The 14,896-nt window shown below is 39.7% G+C and overlaps 1 protein-coding gene across 1 annotated transcript in view; it reads left to right on the top strand.

Annotated features, from left to right (window-relative positions):
- Window positions 1-14,896, top strand: part of LOC122807582 (rab GDP dissociation inhibitor beta-like) — a 461,207-nt gene that overhangs the window by 105,058 nt on the left and 341,253 nt on the right. Inside the window, exon 4 of the mRNA XM_044078496.1 lies at window positions 1,129-1,263. Within this exon, the coding sequence (XP_043934431.1) occupies window positions 1,129-1,263 (135 nt within the window). The remainder of the gene's footprint in view (window positions 1-1,128; window positions 1,264-14,896) is intronic.

Here is a 14,896-nt window from a genome sequence, read left to right as displayed (position 1 = left end):
ACAGGAGAAATCATCGGAAGCTGATCCTTGGATATACCTGGTTTGGTGCTTTTTTTTGTAAAGTACAGGAGCTGTTTTCCCTTGCCTTAGCAAGGTACTTTGCAATTATAGGCTGTTTAGTGCCTACGATTAATTTCTCCTTATTAACAAGGAGAGTTGAGTGCTTGTATCAGTTTAAGGCTTCCTAGTGCTTTCCAGCAGGTATTAGAGCAAGTGCTAGTCAGTCACAGGGATCCTTAAAGGTAAGATGAAAAAAAATGGTTTATCCTAAACACTGCAGTGTACACTAGATAAGTTAGATGTGAAAGTAGGTAACTTAAGTTTTTCCTGTCTAAAAAGTTAAGTTTTAGTGGAGAGTCACTATTTTTAAAACAGCAAGATAGATTGAAAGGGGGTGGTCCCTTTTGTATTCTGGTACTATGGAATACAGTAGGATAGCCAATAAATTTAAATAGTTGAAGGGGAGTGATTTCACAAAATGATAATTTTGTGCTTATTTACACAAGCCAATGAAAGCAGAGAGGAAATGAGATATATGGTCAGATTAACATAAGAGGCAGGCAACTAGAAAGACAGTGGTATTTGTGCCTGACTCAAAGAGACAGAGCTGTGGTCTCGTTTGAAGTTTTAATATGCAGTTAAAAGCAGAATACAAGTAAAACACAAGGTAAAAAAAAATCATGGTATTCAAAATATAAAAAGCCAATAAAGTAATACAAAATACAATAAATAAAAAGCAAACTAACCTTCCCTTCACAGCAAAGTGTAGCAGAGTCTGGGTGAGCCTTTCTAGTAAAGATAAGTATACATTTATGACAACTGTACATGGAGTGTAAAACAAAAAAAGTATCTAAAAGCAGTAAGTTGTTTACAAAAATCAATAATAAAAGAAAACAATTCTGAAAAAACTTTATTCTCTCACTAAGCACTTTCATCTTGAACAATATTTCTTCAGACTGAGATAATACATGCAGTATACTGATTCTGTGATGTGTGCACTGTTTTTAAAGTGTGCCTCACTGATTGTGAAAGTAATGACAATTATATAAATATCATATCCTGAAATAGAAATGTTACACTGCTTGGACTCACTGTTCTGTGTAACAGCAATTGTTTCTGTCTCCCCAGATCAACTGGTTTTGCTGCTGCTTTTCACAGGGGTGACCCGTTATCTGGATTTCAAAGTGGTTGAAGGAAGTTTTGTTTACAAAGCTGGGAAGATTCATAAGGTTCCAGCAACGGAGGCTGATGCAATGAATTCTGGTGAGTAATTTAACAGGATGTGTTGTATTCTCTAGAAAGCAGTATTTTGATGAATGCAATTTAACAGTATGAATACATACATATTCTAGTCTCTTCAGCCATACCACGTGGCTTAGTCTTCAAAGAGAAAACACAGACGAAGGGTTTGCTGAGCCATATTTATTTATTTATGAAAGATTTGACCCTTAAACCACATTTATTTACGAAGAATGTGGCTACTGTACAAAAGGGGTTTATTCATCTTCTACCTGTGATTAGCAAGTTCTGGATAGCAGTGGTTACTTAGTAACTGGTTGTAGTACTTGTCCTGTGTGTCAACATGCAGAGAATTGCAGATATTTACACATAGCATTCTACTATGTAACTAGCACAATCATGTGTAAACTATCACCCTTTCCTCTCATTGGAAGAGAGTGGAACACAATAGTATGGATGGGTGGTGCTAACTCAGTGCCAAAATCTCAGGCAGGTAAGCTAGCAATGCTACAGATGGTGTGTGATAAGTAAGAATCCATGTTGTAGTGATTACAAACACCAGGACCACCGGTCAGGAGTGGGACATGGTGGTCTCGGGCTTTCAGCTACACACTGTACTCAGAAACTGATTGACGGGCAGTGACAGTGTAATTTATGAAAGGTTTCAGGTACAGCATGAAGGAAGAAGAGTGTAAGGTGTTACAGTTATTGCGGCTGCTCCAATGAGTGAATGGTAAGGAGAGTATGCAGCCTCTACCTCAAAGTAAGGAGCAGGAGGCATTGATTAAATGAGGGAGTAGTGAGAAAAAAGAAGGTACTACTGGGGAGGAATTTTAACCTTCCACATAGACTGGCCTATGTTGATCACCTCAGTCATCAAAATGTTTGTTTAGTCAAAGGTCCTGTTGAAAGAAACATTTCAGCAGGTGAGTGGTTTATCTAACAGACCACAAAATATATTAATTTAATGGGTCTATATCACTCTGTCGAATCATGAAAATAGCGAATGGCTACAATATCAAAAACACTGTTCATCGAAATGTGTTTTGTGGGGTTGCGGTACAGTGGGGATTGAAATATTTGCCCTTTCCTCACTATAGTGCTATCTCGGAGTTGGTATATATAATTAGCGGGGGGTGTTGGGGGCGCACATTTCGATGAATGGCGTTTTCAATATTGTAGCCATTCGCTATTTTCACCATTCGACAGTGCATTATAGACGCAATTTAATAGTATCTCACTGCAATCCATTTTAGTATTAAAGTCCCAGTGCGAGGGAGCAATCTTGGTATGAAATACAGTGGGGATTACACTGAAAAACAGCTAGACAACAAATATTGATGGAATATAGGGAATTGTTATGATCATGCTGAACAAAGAGGCTACTGAGGAAAATTTGACAACTTTAGATATCCAAACAATCCTTTCTTGGTTTGTGACTTACTGTGGAGTTGATTGGTATTTTTAAAGGGAGTGGGAGTTTGGGCTTACATGTTCTGATGAAGTCCGTGAATGTAGGACGAAACCTAGGTTAACTTCTTTCAGTGTATTAGTGTACTGTTTTGGTACAATAAACTTGTCAGTTTTTCTAAAAGAACAGCGTAAGTTCCAGTGTTTGGACTGCTCAAGTTTTCCGTGGTTGGATTTGTGGTTACCAAGTTTGCTTTGAGTTGAGTTAGGCAGACTAGCCTAGAATTTTGGGATTCCATTTTTTTTTTTGTAATCTACATTTTACAACAGTCACACCACCGCACTGCTCTTTTCCAGTAACAGAGTATTGTCTAGATGCAAAACGATACACTAGAAGAGGCTCATATATAACAACTTCAATCTTCCTAATTACTTTTGGTATCAATCCACTAGGACCCCTTGCCTTGTCAGTTCTCTGGCTGAGTAACTCTACTTTCACTTCTCTCTAGAATGTTAATGATTCATGTTTAGTAAATTTTCTATATACCATCTCCAAGGATTTTATATCTGTCACATTTCTAAGTGACCAAATCATTACAAAGACATGTCTCCGGAGCATTTCTCCCTGAGCCTTCGCTGAAAATTGGCTTCATTCCAAGTCAGACTTTTCCCTGTAAACAAATGTTAAATAAAAAATAAATAAATAGAATGCCATAATGCTTCATATGCAATTGCATCATAGCAGTAGTTAATGCCAAGATAAATTATTTCTACCTTACTGTCATCATCCCAAACAAATTAAGTTAGTTGCGTGTTAATCTTGGACAAAATATTAAAACATTCATCACAATATACACATATATTCTCAAATTGTTATATTTTCATACCACCACTATCAAATCTTCATCTCACAAATCAAAGTAATATTTTCTATTGTTAATTCTTAAAGGTATTATTTTAGATGTTTTGATATTAAAAAGCAGCCTGTTTTGGCATGTCCATTGTAGCACTTTATTCACTAGTTCTGTTTTCTCCCTTAGCTTTGACTAAAAACAAATTCTACCCAGTTAAGCTTCCCACTGAAAAATTAAATTAAATAAATATTGTAGCAGATGATCGTCATCAATCATCATAGTATATTTTAACACTGTCCATGGTAAACATCTCAAATAAATTCAGTCTCAGTTCTGAATCTTAAAATATATCTTTCCTACATGTGCACCCATCTATTGAAACATTTCATTTTTTAAACATCACCTTTCTTGGTATAATTTACATATGTGTACATACGTATGTATATATATATATATATATATATATATATATATATATATATATATATATATATATATGTGTGTGTGTGTGTGTGTGTGTGTGTGTGTGTGTATGACTTCAAATCCAGCTCCAGACAAGTGACAAGTGGAGTACCTCAGGGTTCAGTCCTGGGACCTCTCTTGTTTGCAATCTACTTCTCTGAAGTACAGGCCAACACTAAGGGACTCTGGCTAACAAAGTTTGCAGATGACTGCAAACTGGGAGCCATTATTGAATCCCCAAATGATGTCGATACTCTACAAAAGGGCCTTACAGAAACAGATGCTTGGTGCCAGAGCCATGGGCTCAAGCTCAATGCCAAGAAATGTATAGTTATTCCCTTTGGGAAAAAACATGTACCCGTGAATTATCACATAGGTGGCAGTACACTAAACACCGAAAGTGTGATAAGAGACTTAGAGACACAGGTGGACAGTGGTCTCACCTTCAATAACCACATCGCCACAACAGTCAGGAAATCCTTCTATGTGGTACACCTCATCACTAAGAGCTTTTCATCCAGAAAAAAGGAGGTAATTGTCCCACTGTACTCATCCCTCATTAGACCCATTATGGAATATAATGCCCCATTTGGTATGTACCTCTCAAGACATCTGCAACAACTGGAAAGGCCGCAGAAATACCTCACTAAAAGAATCACAGGCCTAAAGCAGATGCCGTATGCTGACCGCCTTAAAAAAAACTCCAGCTATACTCTGTTGCATATCGTCTACTCCAAGGCGATCACTGCTTAACATACAAGGCCATGTCAAACCCAGAGCTGTTGGACATGCTACACTTAAAGAAATCCCAATCCCTCAGAGCCACACCCTCCAGGGATCTAAACCTCGTCATCACAATAAACAAAACATGCTGGAGGGATAGATTCCTGACACAGAGACTCCCCAGACACTGGAATAGACTGCCCATACATGTTAAGCAGAGCACCTCTTTGGCCCTCTTCAAAAGGAACCTTGATGATTGGATGGGAGAAAGGAAATTCACCCCAGGGATCATGTCAGTTGCCCTGCTAGACAGGGGTCCAGGGAAATAAACAGTGTGGGAAGAAATAGCCAGGGAATTGTGATGGCTACGCTTCTATAGGCCCTAGGGCCGATATCCTAGTACCAACCTATGAACCTATGAACCTATATATATATATATATATATATATATATATATACACACACACACAACTTCAGTATGGATCACCATACCATCTTACACAAACCCAATTTCCCCCATAATCTTGTATATAACAGTGTTTTTCTTGTTCCTACAGTGCTTTTACTCTCACTACCCTTCTATCCTTTCAGGGCATACTTCTTAACTAGTTTAATTATATTTATTATAGAGAGGAGTTTATGCCAATCATACATAATATTTTCATTTTACATTCCAGTCTGTTCTGATCTGAGTGAGAACTGGATGCAGGCAGTTGGCGCAGACAGTTAAGTTTATCAGCTATAGTTCCTGTGGTACAGTGTTTGATTCCCTCAGCCCCCATTTACCTTCTGTGTGATCTTGAGCAAGTAAGCCATTTATTTTTATTATTTATTTAGCTTGTTTACCAGGGTAGTACACCGATCACTATAGACCATTTGCAGGAACAGCCTTTGTAAGTAGAAAATGACTCAAATTATCCCTGAAAAGGGACTGTGTGTCCAGTGAGCCTGCCTCATTAGCAAAGTATCTGTTATCTATCTAATTATCTATCTATATATCTATTAACTATCTAATAAACTATTTAACTTTGCTGCTCTTCTCTTTTGTCAATTTACCTCAACAGTTATTCAACTTATTGTTTAAATATATTACCTTTGTTGAATATACTCTTATAATGTAATGATTTTTTATGTATACAGCTCTATGTTCACATTATTTATGAAGGTTTTCTCCCCACGCCTCCACTGAAAATGGGCTTATATCAGCCTAGTGGAATACCCCAATAAATAAATGCAAATAAATAAATAAATAAATACAGTGAGTATTATCATCTTTAACCAATAAATCTTTGTCACTCGCTGCATTCTTTTTCATCCCTTATATGTCCTGCACACTTAAGTTCAGTTTATGTACTACTCCTTCTCTGTTTGTAAAGCCAGTGTTATTCGTTATCCCTACTTGTAAAGTGGTGCCTCTAACCTCCTACTAACAGGCATCCATACTCCTCACACAGTGCCTATGACAGTGTTGTACTGAAACTCCACCAGTATCTCACCCACTCACCACATCCATCTAGATATAATCTTTTCTCACATTTACCTTTTTATCTAGTACTTTATCACACAAACCATTGTCCAGTCTGTTATATTCTTTCACTTTTATTAGTTTAAATCTCCCCTCATAAGGCAATGACAATTAATACACCAGATTCTTTTGATATTCACCATAATCTTAGATGCATTTGCACTTTATCCAGATACCCATCGACTAACCAGCAGAGGGATGAAGAGCACGTCTTGTCTTTCTTTTAATCACACCTTACTTTACTATTCTTTTGGGAATATAAATCTCAGTTAACTCATCAGACATATTTAATTCATATTATTTTTCATTCATTTCTCAATATGATCCACTTCCTTTCCTACACATTCTCCATTATCTATTTGCACTATTTACCAGTCTGCATCATGTATGGCTTTCACCATTTCATCATGGCCTCTGATCAGAATAACAAACAGGGGTGAGGAAACATTATAATTTCTTCAGTTATTGGTTTCTCTCTAATACATCAGGCAACATTATCTTTATCCATTAGTAAAGCTAAATTGGCAGGGTTGATTGACTCATTTCATCATATGTATTAGCTCTTGTTAATTATAATCTCTTCTTACATTCATAACAAGTCAAAAGAAAAACAAAGTGGGGTATTTTTTCTTTATTTGTGTTATCCTTCTGTTAATTTTTTTCATCTTAAGTTTACTCTCTAGTACTTAATTAATAATTTGAACCACTATCCACCCCTTACTTGTATCTCTAGCCCTAAATCTAGTTTTCGTCTTACATATCTATTTATTTTATAATTTATAGCTGTATTGGATTACTAATAATATGCACATCAGTTATTTTAACAAAATTGAGCATTACACTTCATAACATCACAAAGCTTTGTCTACTGATTCATCAACTATTTACAGAACTGTATTCATTGTTGTACTTATTTATTGGTTTGGTTATTGCAGTTTGATAACTGGGTAGGTGGAATGGTATATTGACCCTCTTCAGGCACATTCACAGAAGTAATTATTTTGCAGTCAAGATATACAAATTTAGTATTTATTCATGCATTCTGTAACTGACAGACATAATAATACTTTAAGTAAATAAGAGACAGATTGCGTAAGGCTTTAGCCAATACCAAAAAAAGAATGTGCAACTGAAGTCAAACAGGTGTTATTTCAGTTTAGCTTTAAAGCCACAATTTCCTTACTTCATATGAAAGACATTTCCAAACAGATTTTTTTACAATACTTGCATAAACCCTAATGAAAGAAAAATAAACCAGCCCCATATAATATTATTCTTCCAAGATGTTATTTCCAAGTGACTAATAGAACACATTAATGTCCTTACAAGATCATTGTTGCAGTATTCCTTACAATAGGGATATTCTGCCAAGGGTAGCCATACATCCAACCAGTATACCAAAGCCAAGCCCTTCTACACATCGTACATCCAGCATATGACCTAAGCCTGTAGGCAGGAGGTACCTAAGGGATGTACGTAAGCTAAAACCTCAGAACTTCTTTGCCACCAGTCCAAAACAATACTCAGTATTCATTCTGTTGGTCGTATGTCTCCTTGCCAATTACCCAGTTGTTTGGGCAATAATTACCCTGATGGGGACCCTTCCTTCTCTTTAGTTTACTAAACCTTTAAGTCATTCAGAATGGGAAATTTTATTGTGGGAGGCAGAGTCCCTGTAAGGACCATCATAATAAATGTTTTTTTTGCTTGGGACTGTTCCACTTGCCAATCCTTCATCCATAAAAGCCTACATAGCGACTTGTCTTCTTTATTGGTTTACTTGAAAAACCAGTGTCTTAAGCTTCTCGCCTAAAGCATGATATTGGCTGAGTCTTCCAGGCCTGACATACAGCCTCTGGAAAAAAAGAATTCTAAGAAATTTAAATCAGAGACTTCAGCTGGCCAGCCCCAGCTGGACATTTCTGCTGTGTCCAATGATAAGACCTTGGACTATCTGGTTCCTGTGCCAGCTCCCACTATCATGAACCTGTCAGAGGCTGACATGGGACAGGTCAGCCATATGTCCATTGGGACTGAGTAGACATCTGTTGCTGACAAGAAGGAGGAACCGAGGCTGGTTATTTCAGAAAGGCTGGGGGTTATTACTCAGATCTTTGTACATGAGGAAGTACCTGGTTCCCTAATTGAGGTAAGTCAGGGTTCTGATCTTATGAGATTTGAGGGTGCTAACATCCCCACTAAAATGAAGCAAAAGACTACGCATATTTCTCCTGTGGTAAGAGACCATCAAAAGGAATTGCAGGACTTCATGCAGAACCTTTTTAGAACCTCTTTATGTCTCTGAAACCCTGTCAGAGTTTTCAAGTACTGTCTGCTGTAGGGACCCAGTTTTCCTCTGCTTTTTTAAATAGGCATGGAGATTCTTCTCCAGAAGATAAAGATCTGGATTCTGATGAAGAATCACTTGCCTTTTCCTCTCAGATTTACTCTTCCTTAGCTGTGGCTTCTAATGTGGCGGATTCTCTTTCCCCTGATTCCCCTTTATAATAACTTTCTTTTAGGGACACTGTAGTCAAAATGATGCAACATTTCTAATGTGAGAGTCTGATGTTCAGGAAGGGTATTATGATTTACTCCAGATGGAGACTCCCAGTGTTGGAAGCACTACTGCATAATTCTGTGTCAGCCCGTCAACATCTTAAGTGTCAGCCTCCTATCTCTAAAAAAATTGTAGGTTTTATAAGGTTCTTGATGATCAGAAATTTCTTTAAAGGAATCATTTTGTTACTTCTCTTTCTCCAGACAAATCTACTAAACTGCCCACCTTCCCAAAAGGCTTGTCTACTGACAAAGATAACAGATACATAGACAGATTTGGCAAGAAGTTATACATCCCTTCTTCTTTGGCTTTTAGTGCCATCAACTATCAGACCCACATAATGAGCTATGTATTATCTCGGGTTCACTTTTAAATTTCGAAATCCCAAAATCTCGAGTTTCAGGATATCGAGTTCAGAATCTCGATATCTTGGAAACTCTGAATTGTGAGCCCTCCTCGAAACACCACTAAACACATGAAAAACAAGCGTATGCAGGGGGGCAAGCCCCCCTTCACCCCCCTCACCCCTTGCAACTTAAATATACCAACTCCAAGATTGCACTACAGCGAGGACAAGGTAAATCTCCCGGTCCACGCTGTATGCAGATCTCCGTTCAGGATTTCAAAGTTTTAAAACTTCGAACATATGATCTTCGATCATATGAGATTCGAAGTTTTGGACTTTGAAATTCTGAATGTAACCCATTATCTCTTCAGTCTAAACTTGGGGTTTCTTAAGTGACATGCTTGATTCTGACAGTAAGTCTTTGGCCTTATCCTTCCTTAGTTTTGCATCACACTCTAGCAAGTGCAGCTGTGATGCTGCTGATGCTTCTCCCAGGACGGCTGCATCTGGGTCAGTGATTCAAAGGTATTCTTGACTTAGGCTCCAGACTCCTCCTGAGGATGTTAAATCCAAGCTTCAGAGAGCTGAAAAAGCGACTTTACCTGATATAAGTATTTTTTTTGTGGCTTTCCACTTCTATTTATCTTGCTACTGTATTTTCGCCTGTTTGCTGATACATTGCTACTGTTTTATTCTGCATTTATTCTGATATTGCACTTGTTTCTCAGTTTGTTACTTTAAATATCTGTAACTGTTGCAAATTGTTTGTGTAGGCTGTGATAGCCGATTTATAGCATTTATAAGTGTTTACTGTATCTGTTCTGCTTGTCTCTTCTAAAAATATCTCTTGTTTCCGCTAGATTAGTCCAGTTTCAGAGCTTGCTGATCCCTGGACTTTGTTTGCAGTTCCTGTTACTGATTCTTTACCTAATTTGGAAAGGAGGAAGTTCCTTTGCTTACCAGTGGGAGTGGGAAGCATTGAGCTGCCTGTTGGTCCAGTTTTGTGAGGTTTCAGCCAGCAACTTGTAGTTTATTGGTCGTTTTGGGCCAGTAGCTAGCTTCTTTCAGCCCCTGATATAAAAGCGTTTAGCTTCTTGTTGATTTAAGCCTTGATTTCTTGTGAGCTGCTACTGTTGCACACTAGGGCGTTAAGCAGGTTTAAACTATTAGGGCTACCTAAATTACACTCTTCAAATTTTCCCTTAAAACTACCTTCCTCGAACTATACTACTGATCTAATCATCCTATAACTAAAAGATCATCTCTACTTGACTCCAAGTAGACTATTCTCTATCTGTTAAACCTAGCACTTGCTCCTACAGTACTTATTACCTTGATACGGCACTCTTGTCATAGATAGTACCCCAAAAGGCAAACCCCATTTCTGTCACCCGTCCCCGGAATCTTTTTCAAAGTTTTTGTCTATTCCTTCTAGCATGTCGACGGATCAGTTGCTAGTGTCCTCTCCTGCTCAGCTGGTGAACCTAGGAATTTTGAGGCAATGTTACAATTGCCTCATGTACACAACCCTCTCCTCCTCCCACAAAACACAAATACATGCGAGAGATGCAACTATACGGCCAAACTGGAGGCTGAGCTCTCTCAACATAGGACTGGCAAGACCAGTCAGGAGGAGAAGGTTACCACACACACTATAGACCCAGTCTCACATAGTACCATCACAACCTCAAATCATACACATAAACACACACTCGGAGGCTCTGAACAAAAATCTACCAAAACAGCAGAGGCCACCTAAGCAGACACCCAAACAACCACCACCTCAGAACACAGCACCTGCAACACATAGACCTCACAGTCAGAGTGTCAAACAGTCACAGCCCTTAAGGCCAAACACAATGCCAGACACACTAGTCATTGGTGACTCCATAGTCAGACACACTGACGTTCCACTCACCAGACTGAGTAAGGAGAAGGTCACAGTAAGCTGCCTGTCGGGCGCTAGAATCACATACATAGCATAAGCACTCAGGTCTCTCAACAGCAGGTACAAATATGACTCAGTCATTGTCCATGCTGGTGTGAGCGACCTGAGGGACTACATGAAAGAGACATTGAGGAGCTCTCTGATTATGTAGCCCCGGCAGGTATGACCCTGACCTTGAGCAGTATCCTACCTTCACCAAGAATGATGCCACAATACAGAGATAAGATGATCAGCTTTAACAATTGGCTTAACCACTGGTGTCATTCAAAGGGGATCCAGTGTCTGTCTGCCTGGGATGACATGCTGGACAAGCCAGCTGCTTTCTTGAGGGGCGGCTTGCACCTGTCACCCTGGGATTCGGATATGGCAAAGGCTCTTGCCACCCCATAGTGCCTTTTTAGGCAAGGCTCAAATTCTAAACCTACCACCCTAGAACACAAAAAGGAAAAAAACTAAGGGTAATGCTGCTCAATGCCAGAAGTCTAAATCTCAAAATGCGAGGCCCTTCTCAATATGGAGAACATCGATGTCTGTGCTGTGACAGAAACCTGGTTCAAGGCTCCTGAGAGCACCCCAGCACTATCAGGTTTTACCTCATATCATGCGTTCCGGCCCCAAAATCCGGACAATACCAAGAAAGGAGGGTATCCATATTCATCAAGGACACCCACACCTCAAGACTGATGCATCGGAGACCATCCAGGTGCAATTAACCATAGGCAAGACTGCTCTGCAAATTGTAGCATGTTACAGGCCACCCTCACAAACTCAGGAACCTCACATGGCCTTCCTGAAAACACTAGAGGGATAAATGTATCACCAAACACCATCATACTAGGTGACTTCAATTACCCTAATATAGACTGGGAACACTACTCAAGCCCAAACACCTAGCCCAAAAGTTCCTGGAATTCATAAACTCAAATGCCATGGAACAACTAGTCACCATCCCACAAGAGGAGATAACATACTTGATCTCATCATCACGAACATGGGAGCACAATGTTCAACACCGAAGAGTATACCCTCACTGGTGAGATCAGATCACAAACTAATCTCGCTGGAGGTCCTCATCCCACCCCACCTGAAATAAAAAGACCACAGTAAAAACTTCACACTTCTAAAGACTAGTGTGGTCTCCTTTAAGGCCCCGAAACAGTACTCAAGCCGCTGAATCACTCACAAATGCCTTCTACCAGCACCTGCAGGACTGCATGGATAAGGCAATCCCAAGCAAAACAAAGACTCTGCGTCCACTCTGGTGGACCCCAGCCATAAACAAACTCTACAACAAAAGGAGAAAGCTACTACAAGATAGAGCAAAATCCTTAAAAGGTAAGACACCCTTGATCACTATAAGTAAAAACTAAGAGCTCTCATAAAATCATCCAAAGCAAATTTTGAGAGAAAAATAGCTAAAGACTCAAAAGACAATCATAAGGCATTCTTTAGCTATGTTAGAAACCTGGGAGGAAACTCCCAGATATGCTCAGAACTAGTCAAAATGATGTGAAGATTACTGATCCTACAGACATTGCCAACATACTGGCTGACAGGTTCAGTGCAAACTTCTCCCCTCCCCAAAGGAGAGATATCTATACCAAACGATTGCAGCCCCCAAACATTTCGTTAAAACTGCTCTCTCCAAAGCAAAAACACAGCATCCATGGGACCCGGTGTCCCGGCTGTGTCTCCACCGAACTCAATGAGGAATTAAACCCACAACTAGGACAGCTATTTAATCAAAGTCTTACCTCTGACTGCAACTGTGGTCCCACTTCACAAAGGCGGTGCTTCCACGACCCTGGAAATTACCGGCCTATTAGCTTGACAAGCCTTATCTGCAAAGCCATGGAGAGGATCATAATGGACCTCATAAATAAAGACATAGGAATTTGCAGACCTTGGATCCAACCCAGTTTGGCTTTGTCAAAGGCAGATCATGCCTTTTAAACAAGCCATTGATGAGAAGGCAGTCCATACAGCCTACCTGGATCTCATTGAAAAACTCAGCAGCTTAAATGTTAACCCATACATCACAAGATGGGTTGAAAACTGGCTGAGTGACAGAACCCACAGGGTCAGAGTTGCTGGCGCCATGTCAGACTCAAAGCCTGTCACAGTGGGGGGGTCCCACCAGCAGTCCTCCTGGGCCACTCTTGTTTAGCATCTACTTTTCAAGTACAAGCAAACACAGGAGGGTTATGGCTGACAAAGTTTGCAGATGACACACAGATATCCTTCAGAAGGGTCTCACAGAAACGGATAACTGGTGCCAGAGCCATGGCCTAAAGTTAAATGCCAAAAATGCATAGTCATTAGCTACCAAATAGGTGGCAATCCACTGAGCACAGAAGAAGTTATCAGGGACTTGGGGACCCAGGTTGATTCGAGCACCCATGTAGCTAAAGTAGTTAGGAAGACCTCTTCTATTGCCCACCTTATCATGAAGGGATTCTCATCTAGATCAAGGAGGTCATGGTCTCCCTTTACTCATCACTCATCAGACCAATGATTGAGTACAATGCCCCATTCAGAATGTATCTGACCCGACACTTGCAGCAGCTGGAGAGACCACAAAGTTCCTCACCAAAAGGATAAAGGGTCTCAAAATCTGTCCTATGCTGCCCGACTGAAAGAACTCCAGCTCTATTCAGTCGCAGTACCGCTTTGCCAGAGGTGACCTTTTGCCTAACATACAAGGCCATGTCAAACCCAGATTTGATGAATATGCTTCACCTCAAAAATCTAGATCCACCAGAGCCAGGGATAGATTCATCACCCAAGACTCCCTATGCTGTGGAACAAAATCGTATATGTGAGGCAGAGAATCTTGACCAATGGATGGCACAGCAAAATAATGGGTATAGTTCCCCATACTTCAGATAGCCTAGTATGAACCTATGAACCTATGAAGATGTTAGATTCCCCTTTGTACACTCAGAATTAGTTTGGTTCTGTGGCTGAAGACCTATTAAAAGTTTTACAGGGCAATGGTGAGGTGATTGATGCAAGACCTGAAAAAAATTTTCCTTTCCTTTGTCCAAAAGTATCAGAGGAATTTTCCTTCTTAAGCAGGTTCTTTTGTTAGGAAGTAACAAAGATAGCCTCAAAAGGACAAGGATTTTTCTAAGGGTAGATTTCCTGAGAAAACATGACAAGATTCGAAAAGTAAAAATCCTTTCCTGACAAACTACTTTCCTCTGTGACTATCTTTCTTCCCTTCCCCTCAGCCATATTCCTCTTTCTCACAGATCATCCATGTCCTTTCCAGATTGGCAACTGATCATCATGGACCAGTGGCTTCTCACCATTATCAAAGGGGACTACAGAATATCATGGAAATCCGCTTCCCCCATGCAGACATTCATCAACCTCCTCCAAAACAATTATCTCTTTTTCTTCCAATCCTTCAGAAACTTCTGAATCAGGGCAGTATTCAGCCTTTTCCTCCTTCTCTAGAGGGCAGAAGTTTCCATTCTAATATGTTCCTGATTTTTAGGAAAGAGGGTTCCTAGTGATCAATCTTGGATATTTCCTATCTCAACACTTTTCTAGTGGTTCCCAGTTTTAAGAGGTTAACACTTCAGAATTTGTTTCTGATGCTTCTCCCTTAAGCCTTCTTGGTCTCCTTAGATTTGTAGGATGGCTATCTTCACATCCCTAGTCTTCCTGTTTTCAGGAAGTTTTTGAAATTCTCTGCATCTTCCTGTCACTATTAGATTTCTCCTTTGCACTTTTCTTTCTACAGCCCCAAGGGTTTTTACAAATTCATAGCTGTTGTCATAGTATTCTGCAGACTTCTTGGCAATCAGATATTTGCTCATGT

This window comes from Protopterus annectens, chromosome 7.part1 (genome assembly GCF_019279795.1).
Source record: "Protopterus annectens isolate FY-2018-M chromosome 7.part1, PAN1.0, whole genome shotgun sequence".
In the NCBI taxonomy this organism is placed as follows: Eukaryota; Metazoa; Chordata; order Ceratodontiformes; family Protopteridae; genus Protopterus; species Protopterus annectens.
This window is presented reverse-complemented; position numbering and strand designations above follow the sequence as displayed.